The sequence below is a fragment of the Ailuropoda melanoleuca genome, chromosome 14, assembly GCF_002007445.2.
Source record: "Ailuropoda melanoleuca isolate Jingjing chromosome 14, ASM200744v2, whole genome shotgun sequence".
NCBI classification, from domain to species: Eukaryota; Metazoa; Chordata; class Mammalia; order Carnivora; family Ursidae; genus Ailuropoda; species Ailuropoda melanoleuca.
In genome coordinates this window covers 57,522,618-57,537,478 of record NC_048231.1, presented here as the reverse complement: position 1 = coordinate 57,537,478, position 14,861 = coordinate 57,522,618, and the positions used below count along the sequence as shown (strand labels likewise).

At 35.6% G+C, this 14,861-nt stretch overlaps 1 protein-coding gene across 3 annotated transcripts in view; it reads right to left on the bottom strand.

Annotated features, from left to right (window-relative positions):
- Window positions 1-1,192: 1,192 nt before the first annotated feature.
- YES1 (YES proto-oncogene 1, Src family tyrosine kinase) overlaps window positions 1,193-14,861 on the bottom strand; it is a 71,535-nt gene continuing 57,866 nt past the window's right edge. For all 3 annotated transcript variants that reach the window (XM_034642471.1, XM_034642473.1, XM_034642472.1), the window contains 4 exons: window positions 9,515-9,591; window positions 8,305-8,458; window positions 4,838-4,969; window positions 1,193-3,919 (listed from right to left, as the gene is read on the bottom strand). In XM_034642471.1, the coding sequence (XP_034498362.1) occupies window positions 3,711-3,919; window positions 4,838-4,969; window positions 8,305-8,458; window positions 9,515-9,591 (572 nt within the window). In that variant the 3' untranslated portion in view covers window positions 1,193-3,710. The remainder of the gene's footprint in view (window positions 3,920-4,837; window positions 4,970-8,304; window positions 8,459-9,514; window positions 9,592-14,861) is intronic.

Sequence of the window (14,861 nt, the reverse complement as noted above, 5' to 3'; positions counted from 1 at the left end):
AAACGGGCTAGGAAGGCTGATTTGAAAGACGTTGATTCTTACCAAATTATAAGTATAATGTAATCCTAAACATCACTTGGATTTTTGGGAATATGAAAAGTAAAGTCTAAACTTCATCAAGAATTTGCCCCAAAAAAGGAATAGCAAAGATAACTTGTTCAATTATTAAAATGCATTATCAAGTGATTAGCAATTAAAAGTGTTATTTTGATGGAAGAATGGCAAGTTAATTGAAAAAAGCAGATATGTGTAGGTATGTGCATAATAAAGAACCCAAACTAATGGGATGGGAATGGATTAACCAGTAAATGGTGCTGGGAAAATTAATTATATGGGACAAAATTATGCTAGACCCTTAAGTCACATTTTATACCTAGATAACTTAAGAGAAATGTGAAAAAGAAAAGCATAAAATATAATAAAGAAGAGGAACATTTAATCTTGGGATGCAAAAGACTTTTTAAGTATAATAAAGGAGATTTTACAACATACAAATGTACAACTTAAATGAGAAAAAATTACACGCAAAATTAAAAAACAAACAGCAAACTAGAAAAACATCCTTAACCTGAGGAACTATTACTACACTGTATAAAAATATTAAACAAATGTTTATTAAATGATGTTTTTGTTAATTAAATGTACTGTTCTGAAATCATAAGGGAAAAACAAAGCTAATCACCTTAGATAATAGTAAAAGATAATGATATTACCTTACTGAAAATAAATGCTTTAGATTGGCCATTCATAATTTAGTATAATTTTATTTTCTTTATTCCTATAATAGAACAGTAAAACACACACAGAAGTAAGGCTCACATATTTTTCATTTTTAGAAAGTTAAGTCCCTTATGGTCAAAAGTGATCCTTTTATTTTATATCCTTCACACATATTCACTGTGAATAGCTTCATTCAAATTACCTAGGTTTTGTTGTACATTAACTGTAGTTGCTGGTTTAATTTAAAAAAAAAAAAAAAACCTTGTAAAAACGTCACTCACCTGACATGGGATAAACACACAGAGTTCAATAATGACCTGAATTTAATAAAGAATTGATTTTACTCTGCTCAAGAGTTATAACTGAACACTTTTTTCCTAATGGAAGAACAGATTCAGAATATGCTATAAATACAAATTTTTTAAAAAAAATTGATGAGAAAATATGAATAGTGGCTGAAAAGATAAATGGATGCATTCAATAAGAATTTTTATTTCAATTATCCACAAAACAATATTATAATACCTTACAAAAATATTAAGTTTTAGGCTACCATTATTCATTAAAAAAAAGTGTTTGTGCTAGAAAGATTGTTTTTGCCAACTTCCTTTTCTGGTGAGGGTTAAGTTCCACATTAAGACACTGAAGACGAAAAGCTGCTGGGAAAAAAATCTTCAAATGTACAAAGTTGTTTATTTTTCTTGGCAATTTAAAAATACATAACCATTTAAACTGAATACACATTAAGTTAGTGTTTTATTTCCTTACTATACAATTGATATAAGGAACTGCTCCATTTAGTTAAAACCTAATGAATACCATCAACTTTTCCTGACTTATTTTTCTAAACATTAGTACATAATTTTGTTATCCTTTTTAAAATGCTTAGAAAAATTATAATATCATAGTTCACATAAAGCCCTTTAAAAATCTGATGTCCCAGGTTGTAGATGTTCAGGGTAGATGATGACAGCAGTCTTAGGAAGGCCCTCTTGGAAGAGATTCAATACTAAACAGGTTACGTAAACATTAGAAACCTCCACTACTTTTAGTACCAGAACTATTACCAACTTGCACGAAGCTCATTTGTCACATTTTAAAATTGTTAAATTTCAACACAGTTACCATGGCACAGAATTTTAAACTTAATGATGAAATCACATAAGTGATGGTAGTTAAAAATTATAATTACAGGGTTGGTTTTCAAGGTTACAGTGGAACTTGGGGTTAGGGGTTGTGAACAGGGCAAGTACAGGACAAAGCTCACTGATACTACTAAGATTCAACTGTTTTTCTTGAATCAATGTTGATCAGGAAAAAAAAACAGGAATTGTAATTCTAAAATATGGGAACCCGATGTATTGCTTTAAAAGTGTGACTAAAATGGAGAATATTTTAAGACGTAAATACCAGACTTTTATTTGTCAGTTTCAGTTCTTTTGCTACACTTAGGCCAGTAATGATGCTATTTAAATTCATATTTTGGAATTTCTTTTTGAGTCGGTCATAAAACTTTTGAGTTTCACTTCTATACTTTGGGCAAAAAACCTGTTTCCCCCCTTTCCGCCGCTGCTGTTATTCTCAATAAGTTTTCCTCCCCAAATCAACTAAATTCTAAAAAGGGAAAAAATGATCACCATTAAGTACATTTAAAAAGTTAATGCAGATTTAAACACGGATTTGAAAACTGGAGTTCTAAACATGTTTCACATAAAAGCTGTATCACTGGAATTAGTGGGAAGCCTTAACTTAGCTATTTGAGGCTGTAACGCTCATTTAGTGTTTATGTTAAGAAAGATTAGTTTCAGTCATACCTTGTAACTCTTAAAATCTCAGAGAACAGGTAAGTGAGGAGCTGTGAGTGCCAGCAAAGCCATTTTGTCACTCCTTAACATGAACATTAAGCATAACATCCCATCCCTCTACCTGTAAAATTTTCACATTTTCTTTTCTCATATTTCTTTTAAATATTTTCCTCTCTGTCAGTCTATATTCAGGAAGAGCAAAAGTGCATTCAAGTCCCTGATCTAGTGATATTTTACATTTGTGGCACCCAACACCGTAAGTACATACTAGAAGTATCTCACAGTACCAGTCTATTCTTTAAAAAGGACTGTTTAAATACTGGGTCTTATTTTTTTCATGCTATCTAAAGATTAAAAGATTTTCCTTCGGATTGGATAGTACAACTTCAATTATATAGTGCCTTAAAAAAAATCAACGCAACCTTATAAAAGATTAAATCATTTTCTAGTTACCTTCATTATTCTAAACTGAGCTATTCAGAAAATGATTAATCAAAGTGAAAAATTTCTTCTACTTTCCAGTTCCATGAGTATGAGTATTAATATAGTGCATTTTACTTTCAAATGTCATTACTGTCGTCTAACATCTAATCAAGTTTTAGATGTTTATATTCCTTTTTGCTTCTAAAAACCTGGTGCATTTCCATGCAGAAGAAAGCAGATATTAATAAGACTGCATATTAATTGTTCAACTTAGAAAAAATTTGTGAGAACAATGAATAGAAGAAATCCTTAAAAACTGGAATGGAATTGTTTGGTCCCATAAAGTTCCTTAACTTTAGATTTTATTATGGTATAACTGTTTTTATCTTCCAAGTTTCGTCTAGAATGATACATAATTTTCTCCTAATAACTGAGTTTAGGGGAATAAAAGAAAGGAGGTGACTTATAAAGAAGTAGCCTTGTTGCTCTTCACTTCATGCTATCACTCACACTGTCATCAATATCGTAACTATACTTTCTTTGGACCCTGAAATAAGTTGGAAAATTCATTATTGGTATTTCAGAATTTAACACTTGGGAAAAAAAAAAAGTGGTTTGTGCAACCATATCTGGAATTCCAGTTTACCATTAAAAACATGCAGAGTGAAGATTTTCTTCTTCTGATTCCTGTATGTAAAGTAAGGAAGTCTACACAAGTTCTTTACATTTTGGCAGATTTGTGCATATAAAAGGCTACTTGGATTATAAATTTTCTCCTGGCTGGTACTGTGGCTCTGTAGCAGTGAAGTAGTCTTCCAAGAAGGACTGAATATATTCAAATGTTGGTCTTTCATCAGGGTCCTTCTTCCAACAAAGATTCATCAATTCATGTAGGGATTCTGGGCAGCCCTGAGGGCAAGGCATCCTGTATCCTCGTTCCACCTGTTCTAGCACTTCACGGTTTACCATACCTAACACACAAGAGTCGAACATTAGAAAGAGTGATCCCAAACACCACTAGCAAAAGAGAACAAATCCCCTAGCTACTAACTGATTCAAGGTATAGTAAGTTTATTTAAGTGAAAAGATTTTTTCAACAAAAAAATAAACTTTAAATGTCAACTATATCAAGAACTTAGAAAATGCTAACCCATTTCAACATGTCTAATTTTTTTCATTCCACCTAAAACCTTACTTTTAACACTAATGCCTTCAAAAGCCAACCCCATTTGATTAACGAGAATTTAGAGTACTACTCTGAAGCACTGATACTTTATATTAACAGTTTACAAGGACCAAATTTGGGTTAATGAGGGACGGTGGCAAGATAATGTCTGAAAGAACTTCCAAACAAATTCAGAAGAAAGTTCGTCCTGGTTCTGCCAAATATATTAACTATGTAATTATATCGAAGCACTTCCCTGAAGGAGTTTCCTTATCTAATATCACCTGTTTGCCTTTCTTCAAGTTATTATATACAATTCCTTTCTTATATTCCTTTGTGATCCTGCCTCCATCAGTAGCTCACCCTGTTACAACAGGCTAAGCATACCATCAATTATTGGGGTGGGGGTGTTGGGGAGATGACCCAGGATATTTAAGGCATGTTTATTATCCGAGAGAAGAGTAGAGATAAAAGGCCCTTTTGGAAAATGTCGTGAGAAAACTGAGGTGAATGTGGGGCACACCTCGTGTGTTTGCCCTATCTCAAGGATCATGATTCTCAAAGGCTGCTGTCCATCCAATGGCAAAATAATGAGAGGGAGAGAGAAAGAGGGAAGGGAGAAAAAAGAAATAAAAGCCTTTTTCCCCCTTAAATTTTTTGGTCCTAATAAACTCTAGTTAAGGCTCTTGGGGTAACCAAGAGCTAAAATGAAATGCCAGCTTACCTGGATATGGCACTCTGCCCTTTGTTACCAGTTCTGTCTGTAGAATTCCAAATGACCAAACATCAGACTTTATTGTAAATCGGCCATATAGTGCAGCCTCGGGAGCTGTCCATTTGATTGGAAACTTTGCACCTAAAACAAATGACAATCTTGCTTAAGTAAATTGTTTTTAAAAATCTATTTTTGTAAATATGGCATAAGCAGAGCTAATCTTGTCAATATCTCTACTGTATATGTTATCAATGTCAGATTCTTCACAAGTGCAAGATAGATAGGGAAAAAATTCTTTAAAATTTAAAATGTATATTAAAATAAATCACATTTCTTCCTCATAAATGAATGACATAAGAAAAAGAAATGCTGGTGGGGACAGAAAACTGTTCAAGAAAATAGAGGTAGGGGGCGCCTGGGTGGCTCAGTCAGTTGACTCTTGATCTCGGCTCAGGTCTTGATCTTGGGGTCGTCAGTTTAGGCCCCACACTGGGCTCCACGCTGGGCGTGAGGCCTACTTAAAAAAAACAAAACAAAACAAAACCAGAGGTAGAAACTCTAATAAGCAACTAAAAACATGATTATAGGATCTATAACTTTTAAGGAAGTCTAGCATCTAGTAGCTATAGCTAAACTGTTGGTTGATGACGGCAAAGTCTGTTGGATTCTAATTTTAAAAGCCTATATTTACTCAAATATTTAGTGTATGATTCTTTTTTTTTTTTTTTAAAGATTTTATTTATTTATTTGACAGAGATAGAGACAGCCAGCGAGAGAGGACACAAGCATGGGGAGTGGGAGAGGAAGAAGCAGGCTCACAGCAGAGGAGCCTGACGTGGGGGCTCGATCCCATAACGCCGGGATCACGCCCTGAGCCGAAGGCAGACGCTTAACCGCTGTGCCACCCAGGCGCCCCTTAGTGTATGATTCTTAAGCACAAGACTTTTGCTAATCATTATGGGAGACAAAAACACAGCCTTTGTGAAGCTTAGACATTTAAGGGGAAATAAAATTATAGGCAGACACCTATATTTAGGTATATATACAACATTATAAAATAGTTCTTTAGATATTAAGAAAAACAGATCAATTTTCACTAGCAGTCACAAAAAGTTTCATTTAAAAAGCAGCAGCTAGAGGCACCCGGGTGGCTCAGTCAGTTAAAAGTCCAACTCTTAATTTCAGCTCAGGTCATGATCTCAGGGTCGTCAGATCGAGCCCCCAAGTCAGGCTCCAGGCCCACTATGGGGACTGCTTAAGATTCTCTCTCTCCCTCTTCCTTTGTCCTTCCCTCGACCCTCTCTCTCCCTCAAACAAAACAAACAAAATAAATAAATAAAAAGCAGCTAAGTTAATCTTTAAAGAATCATTAGAATTTTTAAATTTAAGGATTACAGAAGAACAGGAAGATATTCTAGCTGGAGGGAACTGCACAAAGGTATAGAGGCTGAAAAGAAAGCCTGTTGAAGCTAGGGTTTCTCAACCTGGCATGAATGGCATTTGGGGCTAGATAATTCTTTGTTTGGTGGGGGCTAGTTTGCACATGGTAGGATGTTTACCAGTATACCTGGCCTCTACCCACTAGATGTCAGTAGCTGTCCCAGCTGTAACAACCAAAACAGTCTCCAGACATTGCCAAATGTCCCCTGGGGGAACAGCATCACCCCTGGTTGAGAACCTAGTTTAAGGCAACAGTTTCCAGTGGTTTGTGTACTAATGCGGTCAATGACAAAAAATCACAGTCTGCTGGAAAAAAAAAAAGAGAAAAAGGATCACAAAGCTAAAATTATTAATTTATAGGTATGCCCTCTATCCTGAGATTATGTCCTTTCTACTTGGATAGTATTAAAATGCTCTTCTTTTATGAAATGATGGCGATAGTTGAGAAAAATTTTTTTGGTGTGTCTATTAAGTAAATCTTTACTAATCTTTATGTTGGGTTTACCAGATTGTACTGAAATAGCTTGTTTACAATTAAGTCGTAGATAGTCAGTGAGCTCCTCGATAGCAGAAACCATGCTCTCCTACAGCGATGCCCTCATGCTTAGCAAAAACATTTGTTAAAAGTAAGCCAGCACCAGAGAGTAGGAGACGTGGCATGCCAAGGCATCTTTTTTTCCCTTTTTTTTAAGGCCTGTTTCTTCGTAGGTGTGGAGGGTGACTGAAGGTTTTCAAGCAGGATTGACAACCTACACAGTAATTTGTTTTGGATCTTAATCTCAGCCTGTCAAAGTTACTCTCTTTCAGGGTGCCTGGGTGGCTGTCGGTTAAGATCTGACTCTTTGATTTCAGTTTGGGTCATGATCTCAGGGCCCTGAGACTGAGCCCTTCATATGGGGCTCCGTGCCTAGCAGGGTGGTAGGGGGGCAAGTCGGCTTGGGATTCTCTTTCCCCCTCTCCCTCTTCCCCCCATATGTTCTCTCTCTCAGATAAATCTTAAAAACAAACAAACAAAAAGTCATTCTATTTCTCCAAAGCCCTGCTTTCGAGCCATCCCTTCTGTGAAGTCCTTCCCGTTCTTTCCTCTTTCCCACAGAACTTTTCATTCATATACTCTTTTGACATCAATTAAACAATAACTAGCTTTATAGTTATATATGTGTGTGTGTGTGTATATCTACTTCGCCTATTAAAACATAAGCTCTATTATATTTACTGAGCATCTACTATGTAAGCTAATGTCAAGCACAATACTTTATTTCACTGAAGTTTCACAACAATCTTCAAGAGTAGATATTACCATCTAGTCTTTATAAGTTAGGAGACTGAGGCAAGGTCAAAAAAGATAACTTGGTTGAAATTTCTGAGGTAATAAGAAATGGAACTGGGACTTGAAAACCCATACTCTTTCCAAATGCATATATCCTATGTATGTTCAGTAAGTATGTACTGAATGAAAGTTTGAAGAAACAGACATCAAACAGAAGAATCAACCTTATATTAATTTCCACAAGTTCCCGTCCCTCTGTACAGTGTCAATCTTCCAAACATCTTTATTTTTCACAATTATAAATATAATATAAAGTATTATTATAAAACTGGGATAAAGATGGTTTCTTTTATAAAGTCCTTTATAAAAGTTTATGCCACTATTCAATTTACTAACTTCAAAAATACCTTTTCTGATCCTTTAGTGTAGTAAAATCTGGATGGTTCTGAAGTTTGTCACAAAAGGAATTTAGAAATATTTATGTGTTGACATGACAAAAGTAGTTAAAAAAAAAAAAGGAGTCTACTGCTTGCTATATTTGTAACACAGAAAACACCAAGTTAAGTTCTTCCTTGAGGGAAATAAGTATCATAAAGTCATGGCATCAAGTATTGTATATAATTTTATGAATAAGATCAATGTTTCTCTAACTCTTCTGAACAGACCTAGAGCTATTCTTATTCTGCAAAACTCTGAATACTCAAAAGAATGGTAAGAAAACTCTCTGAACATTAGGTTACAAGCATCTATTAAGAAGTAATTTTACCTTGTCTTGCTGTATATTCATTGTCTTCAATTAACCTTGCTAAACCAAAATCTGCTATTTTGCACACAAGATTTTCCCCTACAAGAATATTAGCAGCTCGAAGATCTCGGTGAATATAATTCATTCTTTCAATATACGCCATACCATCAGCAATCTTGAAAAGGAAAAAAACAAAACAAAACATACGATTCAAAGGGAAGGAGGGAGAGGGGGAGTCAGAAAAGGGAGAGCAGGAGAAGAAACAAGAGATGCATATGGCCCACAAAGCCTAAAACATTTATACGGCTCTTTACTAAAATGGTTTGCTGAACCCTACCATGGACTAGGCTTGGCATATGCTAAAGCCTCACGCGGACAGTTTCTTGCTATAAAGTTTCTCTAAACTGTCAGATTCCGTGAACATCTGGACGCTCACCAAGAAAGCGGTCTTAGAACCAACATGTCGACTAGAGCCCATCAAAGGCCCCTTGAATATCTACCATATTTCTGAATAGATAAACTTTTAATAGTTTTCACTCATAGTTAAAAACAAAGACTCACGGGAATAAAAGGCACAGCACAGGGAATACAGTCAATGATGCTGTAATAGCATCATATGGTGATAGATGGTAGCTACACTTACGAACACAGTAGAGACTTGTTGAATCACTATGCTATATACCTAAAACTAATGTAACATTGTGTCAACTAAAATATGAATTTTTTAAAATATACGAAATTGCTAGTACATGGTAATAAAAATTTAAAAATAAATTTTAAAAAATTCAGAAGAGTAAAAATATCCCATTTTTAAGTGTATACTGCCATCTTCATTCTTGTTTTGAACTATATTAAATAAAAAGTTCAGCACATACTTTAGATTTCTAATATTTTCTTTGGAATAGCAATCACTCATCTTAAAATTTATCTGCTGAAATATAAATACATATAGATCTCATATTGTTAATTCATAGATTTCTAAAAGGCCATATGATATGTGACAGCACTATACTGAGAATTACATGCTTGGTTCTAATATTAGTAAGTGAATCTGTTAGATTCACTACATTATCTGTAACATAAGGAAATCAGGCTGGATTATCTCTAATGTTCCTTCCAACTCTAAAATTCCATGATTTCGCTATATAAACAACAGTCTTCTACTATGATTATTTTACATTTTTATGTACACTTTCAACACAAATCGATGCATGTACAGATACACAAATACCTGAGCAGCCATATCAACCAGCTGTGGGAGCTTCAAATACTTCCCATCTCCCTCCTTCAGGAAATCCAATAAACTCCCTATAACAGAGAGAAAAATGTTCACAGAAAATAAGAAAATCTTTTTTTTTTTTTAAAGATTTTATTTATTATTTATTTGACAGAGAGAGAGACAGCCAGCGAGAGAGGAAACACAAGCAGGGGGAGTGGGAGAGGAAGAAGCAGGCTCCCAGCAGAGGAGACCGTTGTGGGACTCGATCCCGGAATGCCAGGATCACACCCTGAGCCGAAGGCAGACGCTTAACGACTGTGCTACCCAGGCGCCCCGAAAATAAGAAAATCTTAAATTAGGATTGAAATAAACCATTCCCCACCTCCAAACAATCACTACATCACTATATAAAACTTAAAATTTGTCACTCTATTGCAGCTTTGGAATTTCTGAATAATTACCTTTAATATTCTAGAAGAGGTCCCTAAAGTGAAATTTTAAAAAACTTCTCCGATAACATACCGAAAATTCAATAATCTCACTAGACTGTAGGCATTCCTTCTTTGCTTTGATCAAGATCAGCAATACCAATTTTGATCCAAAAGGCAGTATTAGATACCTGTATATTTTTAAGTCAATCTGAATCAAGAGCGCAGACAACTGGGACATCTTGGGGTACTTAAAAATAGACCGAGGTGGTTGAGTTGACATGGAAGTGTTAGTCTAATGAATTTCTCTCAATTTTAGCAGAAGATACCATGAAACAGCAAAGTACTATGAATAACAGGCAACAGGAAGGCTAGAAAAGTCCAGTTGCTATTCTTGTATTACTGGCTAAAAACTTACCATGTACCTGAAGCTAATCAAGAAAAAATAGCAGATAAACCAAAATTAAGGTACATTTTTATTTACTTATTTTTTTTTAAAGATTTTATTTATTTATTTGACAGAGAGAGAGACAGCCAGAGAGAGAGGGAACACAAGCAGGGAGTGGGAGAGGAAGAAGCAGGCTCCCAGTGGAGGAGCCTGATGTGGGGCTCGATCCCATAACGCCAGGATCACGCCCTGAGCCGAAGGCAGATGCTTAACGACTGAGCCACCCAGGTGCCCCTAAGGTACATTTTTAAAACAGCTATACTGTTCTTGTCAAAAATAACAATGTCATCAAAGGCAAGGAAAGCTAAGAGAGGGACTGCTCCACATTAAAGGACACCAAAGAAAAACGACAACTAAAAGAAATCCAGGACCATGGATTGGATCCTGGATCGGGGGGAAAGTGCTGTTAATTAAGGACATCACCGGGACAACTGATGAATGTGAAATATGGACTGATATCAGATAATGGAATTGTATCCAATTTTGTCTTTAGCAGACAAACACTGAAGTATTTAGAGGTGAAGGGATATGTTTGCAATGTGTTCCTCAATTCAGGGAAAGTCCTTCTATTTTATGTATTAAAAGATACATATATAGTTAACAATTGGCAAATCTGGCTAAACTATGTGTGAGAATTCTATCATTTTTACAACTTTTCTAAAGTTTAAAAGTATGATTTCAAAATAAAGTAAAATAAAACAAAGCCAGACAAGACAAAGAGAGCCCTTTCCACGACAGGACTGTGAAGCAAAGGAGAGCTATGACATAGTCTCTTTCTTTATAGAAATTCAAAGTCAGAGAATATCTGTATTTCTTCTGGTCTGTCAACTGCAGATGGAACATGGTATGGGGTTTGTCCCTTTATCTGCCCATCTGAATATTTACTGAGGATCTACTATAGGTAAGGCACTGTAAAAGATATACAAAATACAAAGATAAATAAGTCATGGTCCCTGACCTTGAAGAGACCTTGATCTAGTAAGAAAGTATAATATATAGGGGTGCCTGGGTAGCGCAGTCATTAAGCGTCTGCCTTCGGCTCAGGGCGTGATCCCGGCGTTCCGGGATCAAGTCCCACATCGGGCTCCTCCGCTGGGAGCCTGCTTCTTCCTCTCCCACTCCCGCTGCTTGTGTTCCCTCTCTCACTGGCTGTCTCTATCTCTGTTAAATAAATAAATAAAAAGTCTTTAAAAAAAAAAAAAGGAAAGTATAATATATAGATCTAGTAACTATACAAGTAATATATGAAAACAAATATTGTACAGTAGGTGTTATAAAATGTATTGTAAAATCTATAGTTTTACAGACACAATGGATATGGTTAATTCTTTGGAGAAGTCAGAAAAGGCTTTACAGAGGAGATCTGTTTCTAAGGAAGAATGGGGGCAGAGGGGAATTCCAAGAAGAGAGATTAGCAAGTAGAAAGGCAGTACTGCATGTGACATCACAGTTCAGGGAACTGAAAATAGTCCTTCCTATGCAAGAACATGGGACAAAGATGGGAACTGATGAGAAAGAGGCTGCAGAAGGAAACAGAACACAGAAGGCAATGCATCAATGGACTTTAATCTTTTCACATCAAGTCTTACGCTGAGAACCAATATGATCAGATCTATGTTTAAAAAGCAATCATTCCAACAGTAATATGGAAAATGAAATTGGGCCAAAATTGCATAAAAGGACTAAGTTTAAAAGTTCCTAAAATAGGGGCCCCTGGGTGGCTCAGTCGTTAAGCATCTGCCTTCGGCTTGGGGCGGGATCCCAGGGTCCTGGGATCGAGCCCTGCGTCAGGCTCCCTGCCCCACTGGGAGCCTGCTTCTTCCTCTCCCACTCCCCCTGCTTGTGTTCCCTCTCTTGCTGGCTGTCTCTGTCAAATAAATAAATAAAATCTTTAAAAAAATAAATAAATAAAAGTTCCTGAAATAGTCTAGGAAAGACAGACTATTATGCTAAAATCTAGCAAAGACAATGGGAATGGAGAAAAGGAGATATTTTCCAGAGAGATGTGATAAATGGGATCAATAGCACTGAATGGACCATTATTACACAAGGTGGTGGGGAACTGAAGACTGCTGCACCCCATCGCCAGAGTCTGGATCTCTGAGTTCCCAGGTGATGTTAATGTTGCTGCCATCCAATGCACTAGAGACTCTTGCATATAGGCAAGAAGAGGCAAGCACAAGGACATTCACTGCAGCACTATTTGTTACAGTGACAAACAAGCAACCTAAATGTTCACTGGGAAAGAAATGAATGAACAATGGTATACTCATAGAGAATCTCATCCAACAGTTACAAATATACAAATTAGATCTTCCCTTATCCATATGAATACATCTCAAGAACATAATGTTGAATGAAAATAAAGCTAGTTAGATTTATGTAAGTTAAAAACATACAAATACTGTTAATAGGTAAATATATATCAATAAGAGCATCGATATGAAAAACACAAATGGAAAAGGTAAGCACCAACTTCAAAATTAAGGCTACCTCTGGAAGGGAAATGGGCCCAAAAGAACCTGAAGGGAAGGCTCAAATTAGAATGGGCTCAAGGGGGGGTAAAAACAAAGATGCAATTAGATCTGTAATGTTCTGTTTTCTTAGTAGAGAGATCTGAAGCAAATACGGCAAAGTGTAAACATCAGTTAAATTTGGATGGTAGGAACATGATTGTTATGGTATTCTCTGTACATCTGAAATATTCCACAATTAAAAAAAAATCTATGAAAAGCGTTGACATTTAATACACTTAAATAGTTTTTAAAAAAAAGAGTAAATGGCTGGTTAGGAAGTGAAGACAGAGTATTTTTCAAAAAATCTTGGCTGTGAAGGGAAGCAAAAAAACAGAGCAGTAGGTGAAAAGCAGATGTTGTGACCAAGGAAGGGTTTTCTTTTTAGATGTAAGGGAGGATCAAAAACAAAGGTAAAGAAACTGTCCTTTAACAGAGGAAGAGACTTCTTTTGTTCACTTCCTTTCGTAAAAGATAAACTGACATCACATAAATACTCCACATGGAAATGCAGAGTATATAGAAATACACAGAAGATACAGTTCTTTTGTTTTAGGATAAAGAATCTAAATACAGTGCCATGATCGATACATTAAGTAGAAGAACATTTTTCAGTTTAACAATAATTGCTAAAATAGTGCAAAACTGCAATGCACAGAAATCTAAGATTGGAATTGGTGTCATTTTGATAATTCCTTTTCTCTGATCTTTAACCAATGACAGGAAATCCTACTTCCCCCACTCCCAAATGTGTCTTACAGTTACTCTTGCAAGGAAAACATACATAAATATGCAAAAGTTTGACACATAACTTCAGGGGAAGTTCATGGACCCTCTGAGGCTCATTCATGACCTTGGCAGAGGGTAGGTACTCAAGAAGTTAATAGTGAAATCAATTCAAAGGAGCCTTAAGTTTTTCTCACATACCTCTCCAGTCTTATTTCCAACCAGGTGCCTTCTGTACTTTCTACTTCCCATGATTTTGTTCCCCATTTCTTTACATCCTCTTAGCTCTGCAGAAATACCCATACCTTTCCCTTTACCCATCCATAGCCTTCATGACCTTAAAGGTCAGTTTAAGACTTGACTTTTCTACTAATTTTTCTCAATTTATTCCAGCCTATGTGACCTCTTCCCCATTTCTATAATTATTGAATGTGTTAAACACTCGGAAATTCATTGTGCTTTGGCCTGTAGCTTATTTGTTTATAGTGAGCTATTATTTACTTTTATACTGAAAATTAACTCATCAGAAGGTTAGGTCTTTTCTCTGCAAATTCACTATAAGTTATTTGGGTGCTTTATTTCTTTGATACCTTATAATGACTAGGAGAGTGTCCTGTAAATTAGAAGTATTCAATACATTTTGGTTGTTAATAATTTATAGAATAGCCTGATGATAAACATTTCATAGGATATAATGATCATGACAGGTATGGATATTAATAAATGGCTTCAAACACTTGACATAAATGTAATCTGAAGGAAATATGATTGATGGCCTGGTTGAGATATAGGGAAATCAAATTGCAGATAAAGGAATTTGAACAGAATCATGGAAACCAGAAGCAGTAAGAAGACCTGTCCAGCAAGGAAAGTGGGTTTATCTGGGAGGACATGAGGCAATGAGTTTGAATTATTTAGAATCAACTGCTAAGTACTTGAAACAAAATGGGAAATTATGCAGTTTTAAAACCAGAAGGGTCATCTGTGATCTTGCATTCTAAATCTCCTGTCTAGAAATAATCCTGACCCAGCAATCTGACAATTTAAGATGTCCATCATGTTCCCCCAGTAAAATAATTCTTGAAATCAATACACAAAGCTAAATGAACAATTAGCTTTACCTCCATTATATTCTTATGCTGTCAATATCTTGATTTAAGTTTTCTTCTTGTCCCTTTCTTCCCCTCCTTATATAGTTCATCCAATGCACTCTAAAAGGGATTATTTGGCAGTTGTTTACAGTA